This window comes from Camponotus vicinus, unplaced genomic scaffold, assembly GCF_025532165.1.
Source record: "Camponotus vicinus isolate PSW18456_S1 unplaced genomic scaffold, iyCamVici1.0 SCAF_10, whole genome shotgun sequence".
Taxonomy (NCBI): Eukaryota; Metazoa; Arthropoda; class Insecta; order Hymenoptera; family Formicidae; genus Camponotus; species Camponotus vicinus.
In genome coordinates, this window is record NW_028141946.1 from 6,731,165 (window position 1) to 6,754,980 (window position 23,816).

General features: G+C 33.1%; 1 protein-coding gene across 3 annotated transcripts in view; it reads left to right on the top strand.

Annotated features, from left to right (window-relative positions):
* Positions 1-4,778: 4,778 nt before the first annotated feature.
* Appl (amyloid-beta-like protein) overlaps positions 4,779-23,816 on the top strand; it is a 43,006-nt gene continuing 23,968 nt past the window's right edge. The window contains exon 1 of one of the 3 annotated variants that reach the window (XM_083079294.1): positions 4,779-5,102. In XM_083079294.1, the coding sequence (XP_082935420.1) occupies positions 5,043-5,102 (60 nt within the window). In that variant the 5' untranslated portion in view covers positions 4,779-5,042. The remainder of the gene's footprint in view (positions 5,103-23,816) is intronic. The other 2 variants (XM_083079293.1, XM_083079292.1) reach the window with 2 other exon arrangements.

Below are 23,816 nucleotides of genomic sequence, written 5' to 3' on the forward strand. Positions count from 1 at the left end.
TTTTTCCATTTATCTCTCTCTCTCTCTCTCTCTCTGACCACCCTTCGTAACACAAGATATAATTAAATTAAATCTTTTCATTTTTTTTTCTTCCCATTCAATTTTTTTTTCATTTTTACCATGTTATTAAATTCACTATATCAACAATCATAATATATAATAAAGTTTTCGATTCGATTGTTTCCTCTTTTTTTTGTTTAAAGCCAGAGAAATTTTTGAGGCAATATTTGAAATTTGTATAATACTTGGTGATTTTTCATTGTTTGATTATATAAAGTTGGAAAATTATATATACCTAACGAATCTTGTCTCAAGTTTTTATTGTTAAAGTTAATGTAAGAGAAAGAAATTATTTTTGTGTGTTTGTAACATCAAAATCGGATTTTGTCTTGATAGTTTTTTACCACTTGTTTAATTTTTCACTAGTAATCTTTTCATATATTTGTTTTTCTCTTTTCATTGCATGAATTGTAATCTCCTAATTCAATTTACGATTAAAATGTATCTTAATTCATATTAAACTAACATAATTATCGAATGTAAGTTTATATAGTATATTAATTATATTAGTTGAACAGCTTACAGCTTATGATGTATAAAGAAAGACGCAGAGAAGTTTATCTCATAACGTTTCAGAGATTTCTATACATTTACTTCTACATAAAACATAAATAATATATAAATTTTTTCTTATATTTTTATATTTTCTTACATTTTTGTCTACAACTTGTTCAATTGAATAACATTCCAAAATTTTAGTTTATTAATTAAAAGGGATTTTTAGACAATAATAAACGGTAAAAAAGAAGAACAAGTCTTTACGTCGTTCGCGATGGGGCCTTCGCTATCTGGGCGGGTCCGGATGGCATCTGCCCCATTTGTCCGCAGTGGTATCACGGATTGTTCGCCACGTTTTATCGCCAGGACGGCCCTCACGGTGTTATCACTGAAAAATGGTCGCGTTGTTGCGAGGAGAACGCACTCAGCCCGGAACTTAATGCGCTATTTTACGCAGCGGTGGCTCCCTTTCTACTCTCATTTCGCCGTCTCTCCGGTCCTCGTCACAAAGTTCGTCTTTTTGAGAAAAGACCGCAATATCAGAACATCACGGTCTTTGAAAATCAGCGCTGTCCGTTCTGACGACTCGATAATCGTCATTATTCTTTGAGAGAGAGAGATATATTAAAGGGTCTCTTCTCTCTTTCTCTTTCTCTCTGTACTTTCTATCAGCATGAAATAACAGAAAGAGAGGAAGAGGAAAAAATAAATAAAATCGTGCCATAATTTTCGGGTTCGCAATTGATTCTGAAACGTACGGGATCCCCTGCAGCTGCGTTAAAATGTATTATTGCAGCGTCGTATCGACGCGATGCTGTGAATGCGATACATCGAATGGCAAAATTATTATTTCGGCAAGCGGAGCCAATTACCGTGACCAACGACGTGTTGTAACGATTGCATATAGTTACGCATGAGGGAATCGACAAACATCACTTTTTTCGGATACGGACGCTGTAAATAACGTTATGTTTATTTAACCGCGTTTTGCAAAAAATTTCAACGAGAAGTCCCGCAGTCGAATAATTGTTAATATTATTTATTTTTCGAACACAAATATGGTGAGTTAATTAATGGTCATTGACGTAATAGCAAGAGATATAAATGATATATAATAAACATGTACAAATAAAAATTATATTAAAAGGTATAAAAGTATTAGCTTTTGAATTTTGTAGCTGTGGATTAACATATTTTCGAGCGAATTTCTATCTGACGAGTGGACGTTATTTTTAGCCTGCAAAGTAAATTATGAAAAATCTGGGCTTATATTTTTTAAAAATCACCTTTCAACAAAATATGCATTTTTAGTTAATGTTCAAAGCCGCTATACAAGACCGTACGCGCGGTAAGTTAAATTATATTTTAGATTAAATTAATGGAAGAGCCATTATTGTAATTTGCCATTTCCGAGAACCTTTCAAGATTTATTTGCAGCGAAAGTCTGGTAATATAATTTGAATCAAGTAATTGGTGACTTGTCTTTAATTGATGATTTTTTGTCATTTTCTAAGGCTGTGTTCCAAAATTACTGTATTATATAGGGTACATATAAAAGAGGGCAGGGAAAATAAAATGTCTTCTAATAAAAAATATTTGGCAGTTTTATTTACGTATGGACTAAAAACAATCAGAGATGTCTTTATCATTTAATAATTATAAATAAGTAATAGTAATATTTGTTTAAAAAATGTCAAATATTCTCTGTTAGAAAATATTTCCTATATGCATTGAAAAATATGACTGATACCCAAAAAGATTGGAAAATTGTTGTTCTATATTATAGACATGTATAGAATAAATTTAAAATTCTTGTCAGAATTTAATGTAATTATTACATCTGTCATCTTTTTTCTCGCAAAATTACATACTTCGATAACTAAGCGGCAAGATAAAATTGAAAATAAAACCTAAAAGAATAAGATTTCGTTATCAACTCTCTTTCCTTAACTGGCCAAAGTTTCTACTTGTAATCGTTTTAATTTAGAAACCATTAAAATACATCATTAATCATTTTTCTAAAGGAAGAATTTCTCTCTCCTTTTATTACCTTTACCAATTAACTTTGGAGCATTCTAAAGAGAATTAATAATGAACGCGAGCGACATGTAAAAGAGAGGAATTTACGAAGTTATGTTAAGAACCGAGGTGCTCGTCGTAGAAACGACTTGTCGAACAAAACAACACCTGACTCCTACAAGCGAATGTCACCCTTGTACACGTGATCCCGGGATCTCGCATAGGAATATTTGCACATGAACCTCTCGTCATCATCGTTGTTGTTACTCTCCTCTAATGGTGCTCCATAGAGCAATAACATGATTTCTTTCTTCTTACCTTATTGCCGCCGTGATAGCGACAGTCGTATTCGTATCTACAGGTTGTTGATTTTGTCATTGATGCAGACATTTCAACTTCCGCTCCGCTGCAACCCTCTTGACGCACCCTATCCCGCTGTCTCCCTCCCCTCTCACCCTCGCTCCTTTCCTCCTCATCCCTTTCCTTCTCTCTCTTCCTCGCGTCTCGTCTTTCAAGATACCCTCCTCGTCTTCTTCTCGAAGTCTTCGCCTCGATTTCTTGCGTAGGTTTGGAAGATCAATTTACTGCAGCGAACTCCGTCATCGATTGGACGGTCTTTCGTCTTCCTCCGGCACAAAGGTGGAGAGCTTCTTTAATTAGCAAAAGGAGTCGCACCTCGCATTTTTACGATCGACGCGCGCTCGTTTCTTGAATTACGTAGAAATCACAGAGTTTCGCTCGGAATGAATTATGCAGCATTAATCAAGGCGAACAAACGATCACGCGTTTTTAAGCAATTAAAATATTACGTTTCATTTTGTAAGGAAATCAATGCAGTTAATTGAGAAGGAGCTTTTTATTTATAGAGATCAGTTTTATAGTTCGAAGATGTAGCGGATATCTAAATTGTTTATATCGAGATGTATAAATAATTCGTTAATGTTACTGGATACAATTTAACCACTTAAATATTATGTAGCCAATTGAATATTCCGTGAAACAAATGGTTCTATTAATTTCTTTAGAGTTTGGCAAAGAATGATATATAGCACAGATAACAACATTATTCCGGGAAACGCTTTAATTACGCAGGAAACAAAGTTGTAATAATTTTATTTGGGATATTTTACCCGTGTGCAGACTCACGATTTCAGAGATTTTCGCAATTCTAGTAATAACAATTGCAGCCTCTCTTGCGCCTCTGTAATTTAGAACCACAAATAAATTCATTAAATGCACGCATCATTGCGCTACTTGAACATCGAATGCGATTTATTGCAACGATAAACAGGACGTACTACGTCACGTAATGAATGTCAAAGTTCCAATAAATCATAGATATCGACGCGCGAATTGAAAATTTGTTGGAAATTAGAATTTACAATTAATTCTGTATATGCACATGAACGAATTCATCTCCAATTTCCAATATCAATTTTCAATATTTTTCCTATTATAGTAAAAAAATATGAAATTATATAAAAGAAAAGGAGAGGATATAATCTGAAAAAATAATTCCATCAAAATAAAGAAGGAAGAAATCGAAGAGTACAATTGTATAATGAATATACTTCATATATCCTCTCGGGAATATCTTTCCACGAAATTGAATTTTTCAATTAGGAATATTCAGACATTTATTAGTTTTATTGAAAAACAATGATAGCAAGTTGATATAATTAAGCGTCACCCGATTATTCAAAAACGATACATCGATATCATATCTTATCGCAAATATTTTTCTCAATAATTAAATTAATATCTGCTATAAAATTTCTTTTTATTTCATTATTACATTTTATGAATTCGTTTTCAAAGAAGCTGTCCATCATTCAGTAACGAATTAAATAAGGTATCGCATAACTTATATCGAGCAATCGAAATCAAGTATACATCTAGGAAACATATTTATTTATCGTAACGTCGGACATATCAAATTACATTTTAATAGAGTCAATCGGAATCCGGCAGTCAACGGGTGTTAATCAGTTAATCCAATCGGGAAAATTGCGCGATTCCGGACGGCGCGCGCGACACGGGTCGTTTGAACCCGCGGCGTTCCCGCCACGTTATCGACTGGCCGCGGCGCGCATGCGCACGCGCCGCCGAGCGAACGGCGCGACGCGATTGGCCGGCCGGGTTAACCGCCGCCGCCGCCGACGCGCACCGCCATCTTGCTTTCGCGGCGAGCGAGCGACCCACCCAGCCACAGCGGCGGACAGTAGTAGTTCGCTGCGCTCTCCGTGATCTACGACGGGTGAATATCGTGCGTCGCATAAAACCGTATCGTCCGTCCCGTCCCGTTTCTCTCGATATCGTTCACGGCAAATCATCCTTCGTCGCAGGGAAGAGAGGTGACAGGGAGAGGGATCCTCCGCGGGATTTTGCGGAAAATTCGCCGAGTATCTTGGGGCATTCTCAACGAGGACGTGGGACTGTAGGCGGGCCGGGAAGAGGAAGAAGAGATGAAAGGGATGCTGGCGCTGGCCGCACTGCTCGGCGTCCTGTCGGTCTGCCGGGTGCAGGTAAGAATTAAAAGTCCCATTGTTTCTCCTCCTCGCTCTCGCGCCTTCTCGCTCTCTCTCTCTCTCTCTCTCGCCACTTGTTCTCCGTTTTGAGCGGACGACGACAAGTGTGCGAGCGCGCGCCGCTTTCACCCTCGAGCCAGGCAAATGTCAGGCGCAGCGAGGCGCCCTGCGTCGCGCGATCGATGTAGTGTGTGCCGTCAACTTTTCGCTCTTTTTCCTTCCTTTCTTTCTTCGAAATTACGTGCCGATATGCTCCGCTACGCGATTCCGGCCATGGCGGCTGTCAAACGACGTCCGATCAATGACCGTGACGCCGCATGCAGCGATTGCTATCGCGCCGCGACACGAGCCTGCTTTTTAAATCGGAAACCCTGTCTCGCGAGACTCCGATTTGTGGTGTTAAATGTTACGATGTGGCACACTTTCTTCGCTCATACATCTATCATTTATATCTGGCTAAAACAGACCTAACGTTAAATTATCGTCTTATAACAATATCTTTATTCGCAAATTTTATAATATAAATATAAATATCTTTATTCGCAAATATTTAGTCTAATTTTAGCGTTACATGTATGAGGTAATTGGTATTTATCAATATTATAAATCGCGAGTGTTTTTTAACAACGTTAAAATGCGAATATATTTACTGTTGGAAATGATCGATCGTAATTATTTATAGCAACTAAGGTAAATAGCGTTAAAAGCATGACGTATATTTGAAAGCATGTGTATCGACAGTCTGATCGAGCGATTTATTTTCCAATTATTGATTTATTTTCTATCATCATCATTGAAAATCATTTCAAATACCATCGCAAGTCGCGTAATTTTTCGAGACCGGCACTCGATGACGCAAATGACAGACGCGCGCGATGTTCGATGCATATACGTATCATTCCGCTGGGATATTTAACACGCCCGCGATATATTTCGCGTGTGTAGGTATTTAATACGAGTGAGAAACTGTGGGTAGTAAAGAGGCGATTCGAGGTAATCCCCGATACCGATCGATTTGATTCTCCGTAGCACGGCTATATTTTTTACTTAAGAGCGATTTATTCGAGGATGGGAGAAATGCCACGAGTTTCTATCGCAAAAAAAAAAACGTCAGTATGCGTTTCTTTTGTAGAAATAGCATGTGTTTTATGAGAAAGACATCGCGTAAATGTCAGATCTCGTTAAAAAAACGCGGCTTTTTATATATTTCGCTCGTTGCATAAGTACGACACGCTGTGTAATTGAGAATTAAAATGTTCTGCAAGTATAATCAAAAAGTATTCTAGATAAGGACATTTCTAGGCTAAGTAATCTAAATTAGTTTCCCCATTTTATCGCAGCCGCATATTACATGTAACACTGTTACTTTCAACGTACTTGTACATTTTTGCATTCACTGATTTTTTTCCTCGGAAAAATTTGACTCTTTCATATTATTTATATAGCGTTTTAATTCTTTTTTTCTCTCTGTAATTTTATTAGAATCATCCAGCGTAACAATGCATCTCTATTAATATTGTTCCATTAGTCACGTTAATAATTAACAATGCATTATGTAACAATAATGCAGTTTTGAAAGCAACCACTTCTATAATAAAACATCAAAACATAAACGATAAAGTAACAGTGTAAACAATTTACATATCCCGATACTATATCGCTATCGCATTAATCGATCGTTTGTAATTCGAAAATGATCAGCGATGGTACAGCTATCGACTACATTAGTGAATATGCGTTAATTGTCCCTTGTATAATAGAGCCGTGCCTTAAAAAAATATAGGAATTTTTTAACTGATAAAAATGTATATTTATATACTTTTATCTTAAATACTTTTTTCTTAATTTGAAACAATATATTATCACTAAAAAGCAGTGAATTGTTACTGATAATCTTAATTAAATATAATACCGTATTATAGTAATATCTCATTAAAAAATAGTTATATTTCAATTAATGATATACTAAAATATATCTTATATATTATACTATATATAATATTATATATGAGATGATTTTTTATAGCAATATATTTTGTTGAAATATTTTATTTAATTTGATTAAGATTCTTTATTTTTTGTGATTTTGTCATATTTTAAGAGTAATATATATATATATATATATATATATAATTTTAAATTTGAATATTAATTATACGTGTTTTATTACAAATATATATAGAGATTTTTCTCTCAAAAAAATAACAATCTAAAATAAATATATAGAAAAGGCTTTAAACGTTATGTCTTGCAGATATATAGGATTATCTGATTTTTCAGCAAAATCTTATTATTATAATTAATGGAACATAAAATAGAGACGCAAAGTATTTTCGTTAAAAATCAATAAATATTCACTGATTTTCGGTGAAATCCTGTCACTGTTTTAATCAGTGACATTTTCTCTGATTCAATTTAAGGAAACATATGTAATCTAATACACAGTATTTTTGATAGAGTAGGATATTAATAACATTAATTAACTTTACAAAAATTTAGATTTATTGACTCGCGTATAATTTTGTACTTTCAACATTATTTTAGTAATATTACCTCTCATTAGAGAATTTAATATTTGTTATATTATAAATTAACGGAGGCGTTTCAAAGCTGATATTAATCTCTGCCCACGAAAATTTGAAGTTTATCGCATCATATAGAATTCAACGCAGAAATTTCAATAATATTAGCTTATAATTTAATATGAAACATTCGATAGTGATATAAATAATATTAACTAAAATCTGCGAAAATTTAGACTTTGTTATACATAAACAATTATCAGCAGAAACCGATTCGTAAGCCGATATTAATACAGAAATTTAGTGTTTGTTATATTATTGAATATTGTGGGTGTTTCAATGACATTAATGACATTATGAAAATTTAGGATTCTGTTATACGAGACTCTCTAATAATATTCCGTTCATATAGCTGGAATCGATATCGATAATTTTTTTTGTTTAATTACGAAAATACATTTTCTCGGCTTTATTACACCAGGTGTGTTTAACGACTGTCAATTTTTTCCGGTATTCGCGTTGCCATTTAAATCTACTCTGGCTATTTAAAAGCGTCATTTAAATCAATCAAGATCGTCATTGCATTAATATACCTTGTGTCTTGAGGTGTCACGCCCGTTTCACGCACGCAGTCACGCATGCACGCATGCAACTTGTATTGAGGCATATGCTGTATCGTATATATTTTTTATTCTAAAAGGAATACCTATAAGAAAAGGCGCGTTTGCACATCCAAAAACATTTATTGGATATTTTTCAATTCTGTGCCGTACAGTTTTTCCCTCGATGGATACACAATCATAATTTTTTTTACATTGTAGAAGAAATTCTTCTGAGTTTCTCTGTTCTAAATTATCAATTTAATTAATAAAATGAAAGTTATTTTATATTTCATCAGATAAAAATGTCTCAATATCATTGGACTGATATATTTGAGTGATAAAATTCTTTTTAATCGAGTAATAATTAGGATAAATTTTAAGCTAGACATATTTCTTACGCGTATGTAATGATAAATAATTCCCTGTAATGTTAAGTTAATAGCACAGTTCAGAATTATGGTGTACTCTGTTCCCATACGTATACCTAAATAACTTATCTCATACTATGTAAAGAGGGTTTTTCAAGAAAGTGCATTCCGGATGAACCTCACATGCCACATATAATTAGCATTTTAGTGTCGTCTTCTAGTAATTTCGGAGTAACCTACACGAAAAGAAAATTTAATTTATGTTACAAAGAAAGCGATTTTATAAAATGGAAATTATAATATTAATATTAATTTCTTTATGTCTTTTTCAACAATCTCACGATCTAAATAATCTTTTTACCATTTTATAGCATTAATTATTTTAAAAATATATTTTTAATTAAGACATTTTGAGATAAAGTCACTGTTACAATTTTTTAATTATTCTATTTCAACAAAAGAATTAATCGTGCATTATGCACGTGAATGCAATACGTATTAACGCATATGTATTAATTTAAATTATTCTCGATGGGCGAAACAAGAATATTGATGACTGCGTTATAAATTTTTTAATTCATATTACGCGAAATACAATACAGAGATATTAACAAATTATTAAACCGATTATCTCGTAGCTAATTTTTTCTTTTGCTGGTTGAAATAAATTTATTATGGCATAATTTAATTACACATTGTATTTATTTCATGTGTGACATTATCTACTTCTAGTTTAATAGTCTCATATTTCATTTGGTTCGTATAACGTAATCTACTTTTTCAAACTAATCGAATTCTTTTCGTATGTGTTTTGTATGCACAAATTAATGTAATATCCAATTTGCTTCGTATTAATCGTATAATATAACAGGACGCATGCAAACATTTGTTCATATATCATTACAGCAGTAATTCATATAATTCTGTCAAAATTCAATGTAATATTACACTTGAATTCATTTTCTCTTATTCTAAATCCATTCTCACAACATTTAGCGTTTAATTGCATGTGTAATTCTACGCTACAAAGTACGCTGTGTCAGAAATCTTGTTTCTCCCTTAATTTGGATCAACTAGGAGAAAATACCTCGGATCATTCTCAAAATCATTGAATACGAGATCGTGTATAATATTGTGAAATTCCTTTATGAGTATAAAATTGATTCGATTTACAATATATTTTTTTACAATATATTTTACAATATATTTGAAATATAACAAATTAATATTAAATATTAGTATCAGAATTTAAAGTATAAGCAATTTATTTCATAGGGAGATCTGCCTTACGAAAATGACAGTACTCGATAATAATTTTATGGTAATTTCTCCGCATTTTGCAGAGAGTAAACGAAAGTCATAGTGTGTCCGCGTTTATACTGTAATTACGTTGACGAAACTGTCTTTCGCCCAGATGGGTAATTAAACGCGATAGAAACTATTTTTTATCACACACACGGTTAAAATAAAATTACGCGTGATTTTCTGGGACTCAACGATAATGATGTTGGTTGGGCTGCATTTAATTCTTTCAAAGGAAAGATTTTATTTAAAATCGTTGTTTTATCGATTCAAGCCATATGGCTTGATTTAAAATGATAAAATGAATACATTAGTATTTAAAAAGCTAAATAATTAAAAGTACAATTAACGTTTGTGTGGCGTCCATGTTAAATTTTTAAATACTAAATAAATAAAAATCTAAATAAATAAAAAATAAATAGAAAAAAATTCGTTTTCTAAATGATATTTTATTTATTTAGAGAAAGTACAAAACTTTTTTTCACTTATTTTTACTGTACAGTGCACATAAATGTTTTGAGAATAGTAGAAATGGCTTTAAATTTTTACATTCTCTAAATTTTTAGTGACCTCTTTTTTCGACGAAAAATGTTTTCTCGCGAATATTTCCATCTTTTTTATGTCAAGTAGAATTAACATATAAATGATTATTAACGCATGAAATTAAAAGAAAATCCGAAAGGATAAAATTTGCCGAAAATATCCGCAAGCATGCGCTTTTTAAAACATACCTCGCAACCGCTTTTGACAGCTTTTCAGCTGCACACTATATAATGGAGGGGAAAAAAAACAATGAGAACTGACGGCGGAAAAAATTCACGTAAATGACTAAAACGTTTACTTTCTATCGACAAAAACGAAAAAACGAGATGTGAGATGTAAATGTACGGATGATGAAATTTGTATACAGGAAAAATATGCGTTTAATCCGTCTGCGATACTATGGTATGTCATGTGACAGATGAAATGCATTCAATATAACACGTGCAAACTCAATTATAAATTGAACGCTTTTTCGCTTCGAATCATTTCAATTTTAGAGCAAAATCGTCAAGTTTGTTTTCATTTTTAATGTTTCCCTCTTAATTTCTTATACGATATAAAAAAATTATTTTTATTATGTACACACATGAAATATGTATTGAGAATGCACTATTAATTTTTGTTCGCTTTTAATTATTTATGCAGATTTCTTGAAATTATTGAATATAACATATTTTCTTCTATTTTGAAATATTTTTTTTTCTAATATTAAAACTCTTATAAATAAGATGAAATATACGAAGGATTAAAGAAGATTATGCAACATTTTGTAAGAAAATGCAGTTGATTTTTGTAATTATGTAAATAATTATAAGAAGAGTTATAAAATTAAATTTTATCAAGTCACTTAATTCTTTCCGTGTAATTTTTTTATTCAGTCGAAGGAAAGAGATATGTACACCTGGCTGTTTTCGCGTGATTCATTCTACACACATACATGTAATTTATTTCGACTCGGTATTCTACGGCGCATAATTTATCTCGACATGCGATTTTATTCCGAGGCTGAAAATTATCGTCGGCGAGAAAAGCGTTAATTTTGCGAGGTGTTCTTTTACTATTGATTTTTTACTATATCCAATATAAAATATCGACAAGTCTGCAGTTGCGGAAGTAGCTAAAGAATGGATAGAGCGAATCGGGGGGAATCGGCACTGATTGCGCCATAATTTATTCATCGGCGTAGTGATTGTGCTCTCGATTTATTAATTATTCGCAATGCATCGCGGCATGATGTGATTTGTACTATGGGAGATTTTCTCGCTAATTGGACGCAAATCTAATAATAACTAACTCATATGAACTAACGTAACATAGTCTCCCGAAATCGCGCGAAAAAGAGAGAGTGAAGCTATTTATCTTATTTATCTATTCTGCCTATTCATTGCACGATCGATTAATTAATAAATGTATAGTGAAAGCTGTAATTATTCACCTTTGAAGTAATCTTTTCCCAAAATCGAAATTTGATATGCATAATATTAGTCTAAATTATCGTCATAATGTACTTCAGGATTAAAAATTAAATAATCCACTTTACAGCGTAAAATTAAACGAATGTTGTGGAAAAATATGGCTGTAGAGCTGTGAAATATATTAAATTTATAATACAAAGTATTTTTTATAAATTATATGATATGCGATTAAACTAGAAACAGACAGAGAAAGCTCAATTAAAAAAAACAATAAATGTTATATTAATAAATTCTAATTGATATTTAAGTACAATTTGTATTTTTAAAATTTCTTTACATTTTTAAACTTTGATAAAACGTAAACTACAATTTACCGAAGGTACTATAATTTATCGGAAAGCAAGATTTTATAAATATTGAGATTGTATTCCTTGGGAAATTACTATAGAAACAATGTCTCGTTAAAATGTTTCAAGAATTAATAGCCCGCGGCGCGTGCATTGGAATTGATTAATAAATACGTGTTTGTCGCGTAGTTGATCTTTTTGTCGTGTCGACTATTTCTGCAGGATATATCGGGCGAGATATATGCAGTTTTATCATTCGCCATCGGCGATTTAAATTTCAAAGCGTCACTCCTGTTGTCCCACATTATTCGCGCGAGAAAGCGCGAAACTACTCGCAATCGCCGAACATAATCCGCGAAGCAAACGTTCACGGATCTTCGCGCATCCGTACGTAGGTATGTAGCGACGTAATTCCCGCGCGTTACAAACGTGCACCATCGCCAAAGGGAAACGACAAATCCGTATTAAGCATGCCGCAACGAATTCCTGAAACCGACTGAAATAGCACTTTAATAACGTCGACGTTTTCTCTTTGATCGAATCCGCTGCGCGTGCAATTGTGATTAATCGCGCGCGAATCAGATTATGGAAAAAAATATATATTTCGCAGTTGGAGAGAATCATTTACCGCTAGGTGAAGCGACGCATTTCCGTCATTTTGTTAAACGAGATATTTTCTCTTTTGTAACATCTAAAAATCGAAAGGAAGATTGAATGCGAAATTGACATTACGATCATCGAGAAAAGGTTTCCTCTTTTAATATCGAGATTTTCTTAGCATATCTGACGCGTAGACATATGCTAGACTCTCGCTAACAAGAAACATATTGCGTATGAACGGTAATTTTCCGAGTTTATGCACATAGAAAATTTATGGGCGTGTTTCTTTATATCATACATCGAGAAAATGAGAGATATTGGAGTTCACATCGTGTGAGAAAATGATTTTCAGAATGGATTTCTTTAACAAGTATTCGTGGCGTATGCATATTCTTTCAATATATTCTATATATTATATTATATAAAAAATATATTAAAATATTTAATATGACTATTTAAATTTTTTGATTTAATATTATTTAAACTTTAATACATGAAATTATGAAAGATTATTAATATAGGCATTTTTATGATATTAATCGCTTGAATAAATATATATATTTCATCTATTTTCCTAGAGTTTTTTAACTTTATTTGAACTGAATAAAAATACCATCGCACAATAAAGAATGCAGGAATAAAATACATTTCGCGAACTTTTGTGACTTTATCGATCGTGACAAAAATGTCCAGAATGCAAGAAGGCAAGAAGGCGTTAGCGAAGTCGCGGAACATGCAATTCGTAAATGCGAAAGATGCAACGGTGCATCCAAAGGCACGGTGAAAGGATGATGCATAGAGTCGTGACATCAGTCGGCAATGATAAATATGACTGGGTCGCAGCCGATTCCGCGATCTTCGTCGCGCAACTTTGTCGAATCCCTAAACGGATGCCGAGATACTTTCGCCTGATTTCGGTGCGCGCTTTTAAGTGGATTTCAAAGTGCATCCGCGCATGCCGTAATGCACGTCGACGAGCGTGCATCACCGTTATCTGCCCGACAAAGTTTGCTTAACCCCCTTAACGTCTCCCGTCCGTAGTCCTGTCGGCTTAAGCAGCATTCGCAGACTGCAAGTGCAACCTGGTTAGCTGTCGCCGGTTAATTCTTTAAGACTATTAACGAAGCTGCTTTAATAAATCGTTGGAACGGCCACGCCGGCCGATGAGCCAGTTCTTTAAGTAGGAATGATGGCGTATCTTTTATTTAAAAGAGTCCAATCGATATTGCCCCACCGAGAGATGGACTCTCGGATTGATTAGAACCTGAGACGCGTAAAAGCCAATTTGGTCTCTCTTTATTCGTTGAGAGGAGTCTCGGCTATTCTAGGGAAAGCTCACGAAGCAGACAAAGATTTAAGAAAATCTCGTTTATTTTTATTGATTGTCTTCTTTATATCTTATTTTATATTACTTTTTTTAAGTAATTATTTATTAATTTATCGATAGCTATTTTTTTATAAGACCATATTGAAAAAGTTAATTCGACGTTTTTATATCGAACTATCAGTTTCGGTTCTTTCAGATTGACCCAATTATACGTGGTGAGATTTAATTTTCTATCGAATCTTTAAGAATTGATATCGTGTCTGTGGACGATTTTTTGTGATACCTTTTTTATTTTTCATTCGATTTTATATTAAATCGTACCAGATATTCGAATCTTTTCTTGATATTTTTGATAAATGTAGGCTGATCGTGATTTGAAATCTAGTCGCAAAATTAAAAGTGTTAAACGAAATTGAAAAAATGATACAAAATATAGGTCACACTATAGTACTTAACGATATTCTCAGTATCGAATTGAATTTAATTGTATTAATTGGTTTAGTGCCTATTGAATAATTTACGTATCACGTCTTGCTCCTTTCAACCTGATTATACTCGAGAGTAACAAGTGCTGTTATATGCTAATTTCCTTAAACTATACGAAGAGAACTATAATTTATTCATGAAACTAAATACTATGTTATGTTGTAAGTAATTACTTTCACCTCCTTTCTGCTCCCCTATCTTTTATACTTTTCTTTCTAATTTCTTTACGCCATTTTATATAATTTTTACTGTTGGTATTTCTATTTTTATATAACCTTTTTACTATTTTCTATATTTTTTTCCCCTTTTTCTATCATCACTGTTTATAGCTTTATTTTTTTTTTAATTTTTGGGAGGAATTATATTTTCTGTCATTTCCTGTTTTTATGTATATTATATTTTCCTGTTCTTCTCTCTCTCTTTTACAATATTTGTCTCCTTTCGATATTTGTTACATGTGCATCAGAATATTGCATGCCTCGGAAGCTCTGTAAGGCTTTCTCGGCGGTCAGATTTGTCGTAAATGCATTAAGCAAATCCACTTAGATAATATCTTATATAAAACATCGCATAATCGCAGATTTTCACGGTGTCGCGGCTATTGTTTACCGAAGAATCATGTTAATGAGAGCTATTCGTGTTGCTCACTGGGCGAAAATCGCGCACGTTAATCTTACCACCGCTGGCGCTATGAAAAATAGCACCATTCTTTTCGTCGCATTGTAGTGTTTTATAGTTTTATCAAATAACCGATTACATAATAAAAATATGTAGAAGTTTTTTATTGAAATTTACCTAAACTTATATATAAGACGACGTTTCGTGTATTTTTTTTTACGCGTAGGACTCTGCATATATCGCAAATTGTCGGTATTTTTCTTCCTTTGTCTTTCTCGTCAAAGGTCGAACGACAAAGAAAATCGTGCACTTCCTTCCTTTCGACAGTTGCAATTGGCATGTTGCGGGTTCAAAGTTGCGAAAGAGCAGGGATGACATACGATTGTCTCCTTTTCCCTCGTCGCATTATTGTGCAACGAAGCAATCTTACTGTAATTATCGCATACCACGTCTTTATAATTCATTGCGAGACTAACGTGGCAAATTATGTCTTAGAGAAGAAGATACCATCTCGAGTAAGAATGGCTTCTCTTTATCTTGATGTTATTTGATCTACCTTGAATTATTTATGTTAGGTTAAATTTTTAATTATTACAATTATTATAATCCAGCATTAATAGTCTCCCCTGATATTAATTAATAGTCTTTTCTAATTGCAATATTATAATATGTATAAACATCATTATGCTAATTATTTAATAATGGAATAACATATAATTTCTGGACAGAGAAGATGAATACAATTGCGATGATTCTTCAGTAAACAATCCTATTTTTTAATTATTTACAATCACAATTACAGTCAACAATTACAATTTGTCTGATAAAGCATGAAACATACGAATATTAAACTTGTTATGATCGATAAATAACTAGAGCACAACACACTATGATAGATGAAATTATAAGCGACTGTTTCCATAGTTTATCGAGACAAACAGCACGTGTATGTACAATCGACATTGCATGTAGATATATGTGAAAGTCATTTTCCATAGAAAATTGCATGTGTATCAAGTAATTAAAAATATTTCTGCCGCAAGTAATTAAAAATATGCAAAGTTATAGGAAAATTATAATTGTAAATTGCAATTTGCTCGTGATGAAAGAAAATTCTTTGTATCATACTGCATCATCATATTTTTCAAAACTATATCGACATCTCTATCTAAAATGTTAATATATAATACAGTTAAAAGATTTGATGTGAAATTAAACTAATATATAAAACTCGCTCGCGAAACGCATGTATGTCAATGCAATGCAAAAGTGCGCAGTAGGTGTGGTTTGCGGTGATAAATTACAGCAATTGCATCATATTGTAAATTCGTGTCATGATCTTCGTCTAGCTGGACTCCTTTTCTGCTGTATCAGTATTCTTTGAGATAGATCATCGAAGTCGACTTTTATGTTGTCCGTTACGTCATGAGGAAAACGCGCGCGTGGCAACGCCTGTTAACACGTCACGAGGGTCATCGATGATCGGCACACCTACACTTAACTCTGCCAACAGCGCTGTGTAAACGTAGTAATACAGTGTAATAATAGTATCATTGAGCTTTTTAGAAACGCTTAGATCGCAGTAAAAAACGTGGAAGTGTTCTGGAAATTCATATTTTCGAGCATATAATTTTAATAAATGAATAATATTATTTCTTCAGATATATCTTTGGAGATTCAAGTTGCTGTATGTTTTATAACTTTTATGTCTTTCTTAGCACTACTATTTATATTTAAAGATCTACTATTCATATATATGTATTTAAATTTTAAGATGTATGTTTCTTGTGAATTTTACATATATATTGTTCTATTACCAGAAATCTTTAAATATTTGTTTTTTGAAGGAAAATCTTTCTACGTATAATTTGAAATAAATTTTTATGTAACAGTTTTTTATACAAAAGTTTAATTTATATTTAAAGTGTTTTTAAAAAGTTAGAGAAAACTAAAAAAGAAAAAAAATTAAATAAAGAAAAAGAGAAATTTAGTTATCTCTAAAAAAATTTCCAAATAATCGAAATTATACTTCTCCCTTCTGCCATTAAATGGTGTAAAATAAATGAGGGTACGGATTCGTATCTCTCTGATAAATTGAATTATATTCGATCTGAACTAGAAATATACTGCTATTTTATCACTGTCATTCTTTCCGCGAACAAAATGCTTAGCTCGATAAGGTAAACCTTTTAATTCTTCAATAGCAATTTAATCTCGACATAAGTATAGACGCGATTCTATTTTATAATATAATCTCGCGACATGAAAATCTGTGCTGTAGGAAATTGAAATATGAATAATTGACATATGAATAATTTTTTCCCCTTCCTACTTTTATATTTAAATACTGCTCCGACGGAAAAGGATTATTGTCGTTTCTAGAAGATCACCGACTACCGCAGAGTTCATAACCGCGGTGATTACCGGTCGCGGAAATCTCGAAGTGTACGCGGTGCAACCACGACGAGGTGTTTGACCTCGCCGAGGCGTATTCTTCGAGGAAGTGGGTCGCCCGCGCGTTTCTTCTTTTCTGCTTTTTTTTCTTCTCTTTCTCTTTCTCTTTTCGGTTGTCGTCGGAAAAATCGAAGTCCGCGATAGAGACCCCTGTGTTGCACGATCCGAGAGGAAAGTAACGGTGGAAGAAAGCGCGGCAAGAAAATCCGCGCGAGCAGCAGCCGGAGAGAAAAGGCCGTTCTCTAAAGGTTAAAAAATAGACGAGAGCCCTTTGACGTCAGCTTATGTCTGAGCGGGGATTTCGTCCGTACGTGATTCGGCTCTGTCTGCGACACACAGATATATCGCTATTAGATTATTACCGCTCGCCTGCATCATTTACGGTGAACTCGCGTAAATCCTCGAATCTCACCGGTAACCGTATCAGTGGCTCCTGAAAAATACATTCATGTTTCGACTTTAAAGTCTACGAGAATCTGCAATCCGGATCTTCTAGCGATATACTAAACGTTATAAATGTGACACGTGCTTAAACATTTCTCTTGAATCTTAAAAAAAAATTTTTTTCAAAAATGAAACCGATTCAAGAACGATTTCTCTAAAAAATCATTCGATATTATGAAGGATATAAATTATTTTAATATTCTTCGTACATGTTTTTTAACTATAAAACTAATTAAAATTAATTAAAATTAATTAAAATTTATCTATGAAAATTATCCATATTATATGATGTTAAATAAATATATAATAAAAATATAATAAAATATAATAAATATATAAGAAAAATAAACAATAAATATATATAAAAAAGACTAAAATATGTAATAAAAAAATTTATTCAACCTCTATTATATTCGAAGCCATGGCGATTAGTTATTTTTAAATAACTTTGTTGAATAATTTCGACGTCGAACAACTATACATGTTTCTGTCGATCGATGAGCGAATAAAGTTATAAATGTATACGTGAATAAGTAATCTTATATATTGTCAGGACGAGAAAGATATTTTAAAGGCCCAGAGAAACGAGACATCAGCTCTGTTCCCGCTCTGCGGGTCAATTTATTAGTCTCCCCGCAGCTTGCTACGAGAGGAGGATTATCGATTTTACGGGCGGGCGGTGACCAGCCACGATTGTGGGGTCGGTCTTGACGCGAGGTGTAAGAAATTCGTGTCAATTCAACGAGCGCGCCGGAAGCTTCCGTTTCTCGGTGGTTGCTTCCGTCGCATTCCGCACACGTTTTTTAATAATCCCGCGCAACATTCCGTCCCTGTCCTGTCCGGTCTCATCGTCCCCGTGAAAGCCAGATCGGAGGAAAGCATCACCGCGACAAGCACGAAACGGTTCCGGCGCGACGCGTCCGGACTAAAAATAAGACGCTATCGATCGACGCCGCGATCCTGCGCTGCGAGTCAGTCGATGAAGTGGTTACACATCGCGGATACATTAACGAAGAAATTTCTCCCTTCGGAATACCGAGGAATGTTGCCCGCGTTGCTTGACAGTTAATTCGCGAGAATGTGCCACGTAGGTATGATACCGAATTAACACAGGTTGAAAGTTCTCAGCGTAATTCAGGACTCTCAAGTTGTAATAACTTGTATGATATCCCGCATCTTACAAGTGCCTCTCGCATTTTCCTTCATCTTCACAGATTCTTCGATTAATATGATGTAGTTTTTACAGCATTCAAGTTGGGGAATTAGTTATTTAAAGAATTTATGAGAGGGAAGAAACACTCCGAAGTATAATTATTTAAATTATAATAGATGGTTATGATATATAGTTGTTTAAAGGATATTCAAATATATTCTTTTGATTATATATATATATATAGAGAACAAAGAGTTTTTCATGTTTAAATTCACGATGAATAATTCAAGTGGATTATCTCTCTTGTGTGTTTCGGTCTTTTATATTCTCAGGCAAGCCAATACAATTTTATACATTCATTACTGTTTGACTAAATACACTTTATTATTTTATCATTTAGTGAAAATATCGAGAAGAATCAACAAGTTTTAAATATTCGATAATTTTTTAAATATTTAATTTTAATAAATAAATTGCAGCTTAAAATTTGTATTTCGAAATTAATTTTCTCTGAATAGAACGAGTAATGTTATATTATTTAGTTTTGCCGCCAAAGCTTACGAATTCACGAAAAGCCCTTCATAATTCGATAGCCTATATATTTCAATAGCACGAAAATTATTGAAGTGCCTGAATAACAAATATCGTTTCATATCGAATAACGATTGTATATTTTCTGCCAATTCTACGGCACTCAGTATTACAATAAGTGGAACGTAATATTCTGTCTGAGTGTCTCGTGTTTCAAAGTAATGAATAAAAAATGAAACGAGGAATCGATCTCTGCGCGCTTGCACGACGTGGTACTACATATTTCCTGGGAAAGACAGAATCTCCTTGCAAAATATTGCCGACGAAATCAAGGTTGGAATGGCTTGCCGGCGATTATTGAGATATTAAAAATAGGACGTTGTACGCGCGGAGGTAAAGGTTCCGAGAAGGATGATTCGCTCGCAATTCCGCACGGTCGACCGAGGGGTTGCGACAAGAGGGTTGCTTGATTTAATAACGCGGCCCGCTCGAGCGAAGCACCCGTTCGTCGAGCGGGTGCCGATAACCACTACCGTACCACGTGCCTCTGTGTCTTTCTGTGTGCAAGGGTGTGCCTCGTACATATCGTTCGCAGTGAGCGCACCGCATAGTTCAGTGATTCCCAAATTATTCAGAAACAGACGGTGACAAAGAAAAAAATATTTTAAAAATATATTTCGAGACTCCAAAATGTATAGAGTTGTCAGTTGAAGGTAAATTATAAGAGATGATTTCTTTCAGCTGATTTCTTTATCATGTACATTATTATCTTAGAAATTTTAGTGCTGTTTAAAATTTGACTTAATTGCGAATTAAATTGTTTACGACGCTCTCGAGGTGCTACGAAGTTTGGGAACCCTCGAGATGACGATTATGGATGATCGTAGGGCGTGTAACGATCGTGAACACACGCCCACGCTTTGCGCCGTGCTTTGACCCCTTGTCACGGACGGTGAGTAAGTGAATATTAAAACCGCGCGCGCATCAGAGAAAATCGCCACTAGCTTGTCAGGCATCTGCGAGATGAGTTTTAATTTTAGAAAATTAATTTCACCCGGCGCGGCACACACAACTCGGCAGGAATTGAATTAATCGTTAGTCTATTCCGGAGCTACGTTGCTCCTCGAGATGATATGCACTCGCTGTCGCTGAGATTATTTAAAATAGGATAATATTGAAATACGCAGGCAAAACTCTCTTCGCGCGTGAACCTGACAGTTTCGTAAATTTTAACGACATGTTTAAATGGTTGGTAGATTTAATTATAGAGGAATTGCGTAATATACAATTACAAGCCGCTCTCAGCGTAATTATAGGAATTATTCGGGTGAAGAAATATTTTATAATACAAGAAATTAATTAATCAAAAATTATATCAATTAAACGAGGAATTTAATAACTTTGGATTATATTGATCGAGAAGAAAAAAATTAAATTACCTTTGAAGTTTTGGATCTTACAGTCTTGAAATATATGGAGATCCACAAATCATAAAGGAAATATTTTAGTCTTAGAAGCTTTAAAGTTTCAAATTCTTGAATTTTTCGAAGCTTTCTGAATTTTTCTGAAGCTTTTGGAGTTTAAATCTTCCAATCTCCAATTTTTCGAACCTGTAAATACCTTAAAGTAAGATTTTTATATTTTCAAGTCGTTCAATTCCTTAAATCGTGATATGTACCATATAAGTTCTGAGACAAAAAATAATCCGCGTAACATGACGATAGAATAATAACTTTAATTAAAATATTCTCGATTTTGTATAACTGTAATTAATCTCGATATTTGCACATGGTTCTCAATCAAATGCTATTGTTTCTCATGTTTATTTAACCTAATGCCAAAATCGTATGAAATAAAATTGACCAGATCGATGAATTCCATTCTATTTACCTTCCACGAAGAATATTCATTTTTATTCCAATGCTACGAAATTATATTTTCTCTTTAATATAGCAGTGTTTAATTTCCATCTGCGTTTGGATATTATAACGTATTTTGAAAACAATAATAATGGAATATATATTTGAAAACAAAATAGCTAAATCTAGTACATCATTGAATTGCACAGATTGAATTAAAATCTTTTTCTGAAGTGTTTTTATAATAATATTTTAAAAAATAATTTAAAATATTGAGAAAAATTCGAATATGTGAAAACAAGAAAAATATAATAAAATTTAAAATTTCCTTTTTTATTTCTTGAAAAAAGTATTTTAAATGGAAGCTTTTACCATTACTTTTCATGCAGACTAGAATAAATAGTATTATTTATTATTTATATAAAAAATAGGATATAACAAATATTATATGATAAACTTTATTTTAGTAGCTTTTACGATAAATTATATCAAGGTTTATAGCTTCACTTCTAAAAAAATTATAGTTTTCTTTGAGACTAGAAATATATCTGAGCAGAAACTAATAAAAATTAGAGCTTCTGATTCCCAGAACTGTTCAATAATTTCAAGGTACAAAAAATTATTACGCTCTCTTATTTACATATTTAAAAATTACTAACGAAAATTGCTTTATATAAAAATAATGAACGTACAATAGCAGCGAGTACAATTGAATGTACTTATAAACTAAATCATGCGAAAAGTGAAGAGATTAAGAGCGCGACCGCTAATTAATGCGCTTGGCAGGTGCGCATGCGGCGCTTAATAAAATAATAAACCACTGAATAGTGCAGCAGTTAATTAGGTGTTCAAGCGGCGTGAAAGTTGAATGTCAAATGCTTCGGCGCGTGCCCGGAAATTTAGAGTCGCCTGGGCGTTTATTGGCCTTTTAGTTCTCGTTTACTTGCATGAGAGAAAAACAAATAAGTTAATGCAACGGATATACATTATAATAAACTTTGACAGGTGCATTACACATAGATTCTTTTAACTATGACAATATAAATATTTGCAAAACAACATCTTTTCCTCTATTTATATAATGATTAAGATATGGATGGATTCCATCTCGAAGCCTCAGAATTTCTTTGCCTTATTTTGTAAAATTATATGGATATTTTTGAAAATCTAATATTTAATATTTCTCAAGTTAATAACACTATGAAAGAATATTACATTTAAGGCAATATTATTTTAATTATTAATGTATATATATTTTATTCATAACTTTTTTTATATATTGTATTTTACATGTTGTATTCTTTCAAGTCGTTTCATTATATTTCAATAAGCTTGATTTATAATGAATATTGTAAAAAGATTCATTTTAATAATAATTTTTTCGTAAAATGCATGAAGAAACCATCTTCTCATTTCGTTCCCTCTTATGTCAGTAATTGCGCGACTTTACGCACAACTCTATACTCTCGTGATATTTTTCTCGTTCCTTTGGCGCGTATGGCTTCCCTCTTCCTCAATGAAAAGTGGCTTTTCGACTTTTTACATCGAGGAAAAATTCGATACCGGAGATTGGAAGGAAGCTTTGTGGAGCGACTGGCCGCCGCCGTCTCGCTAATAACCGGGAGATAACAAGGAGATTCTGTTTATTCAGCGGAATCTCTCTAACTTGGGTGCAAGCTTGCTTCTGCGAGGTGAACGTCCCGTGATGAAATCAAACGCCGTTGTTTATGCATCGAGTTTTCTTTTGCATTCGAGATGTTGAAAACGGTCGATATATATTATAGTTCAACAATCATTTCTTTTCGTTTCAATCTCTTTTTCAATATAAAATTTGTGCATATATCTCTTTTATGTACGTAATATTTTCTCAAATTTTTTTTTCGTACATAAATTCTTGAAATAAATTGGTGCAGAAATTTCTTTTTTTTTTTCAAATTCATCTAAATATTTCAAAAGTTTATCATTAAATATCTCGACAGTTATATCTCTAACCAAGATTCTATTCCAAAAAGATTTGTTTGATTTGTGCAAGATAAACTTGTGCAAGAAGAACTTGTGAATAAATGATGAGTGATTTATTAATACGTTTAAAATTTGACTTTTCCTTGTTCTTCTTTTACATATTCGTAGTTCAAGGATT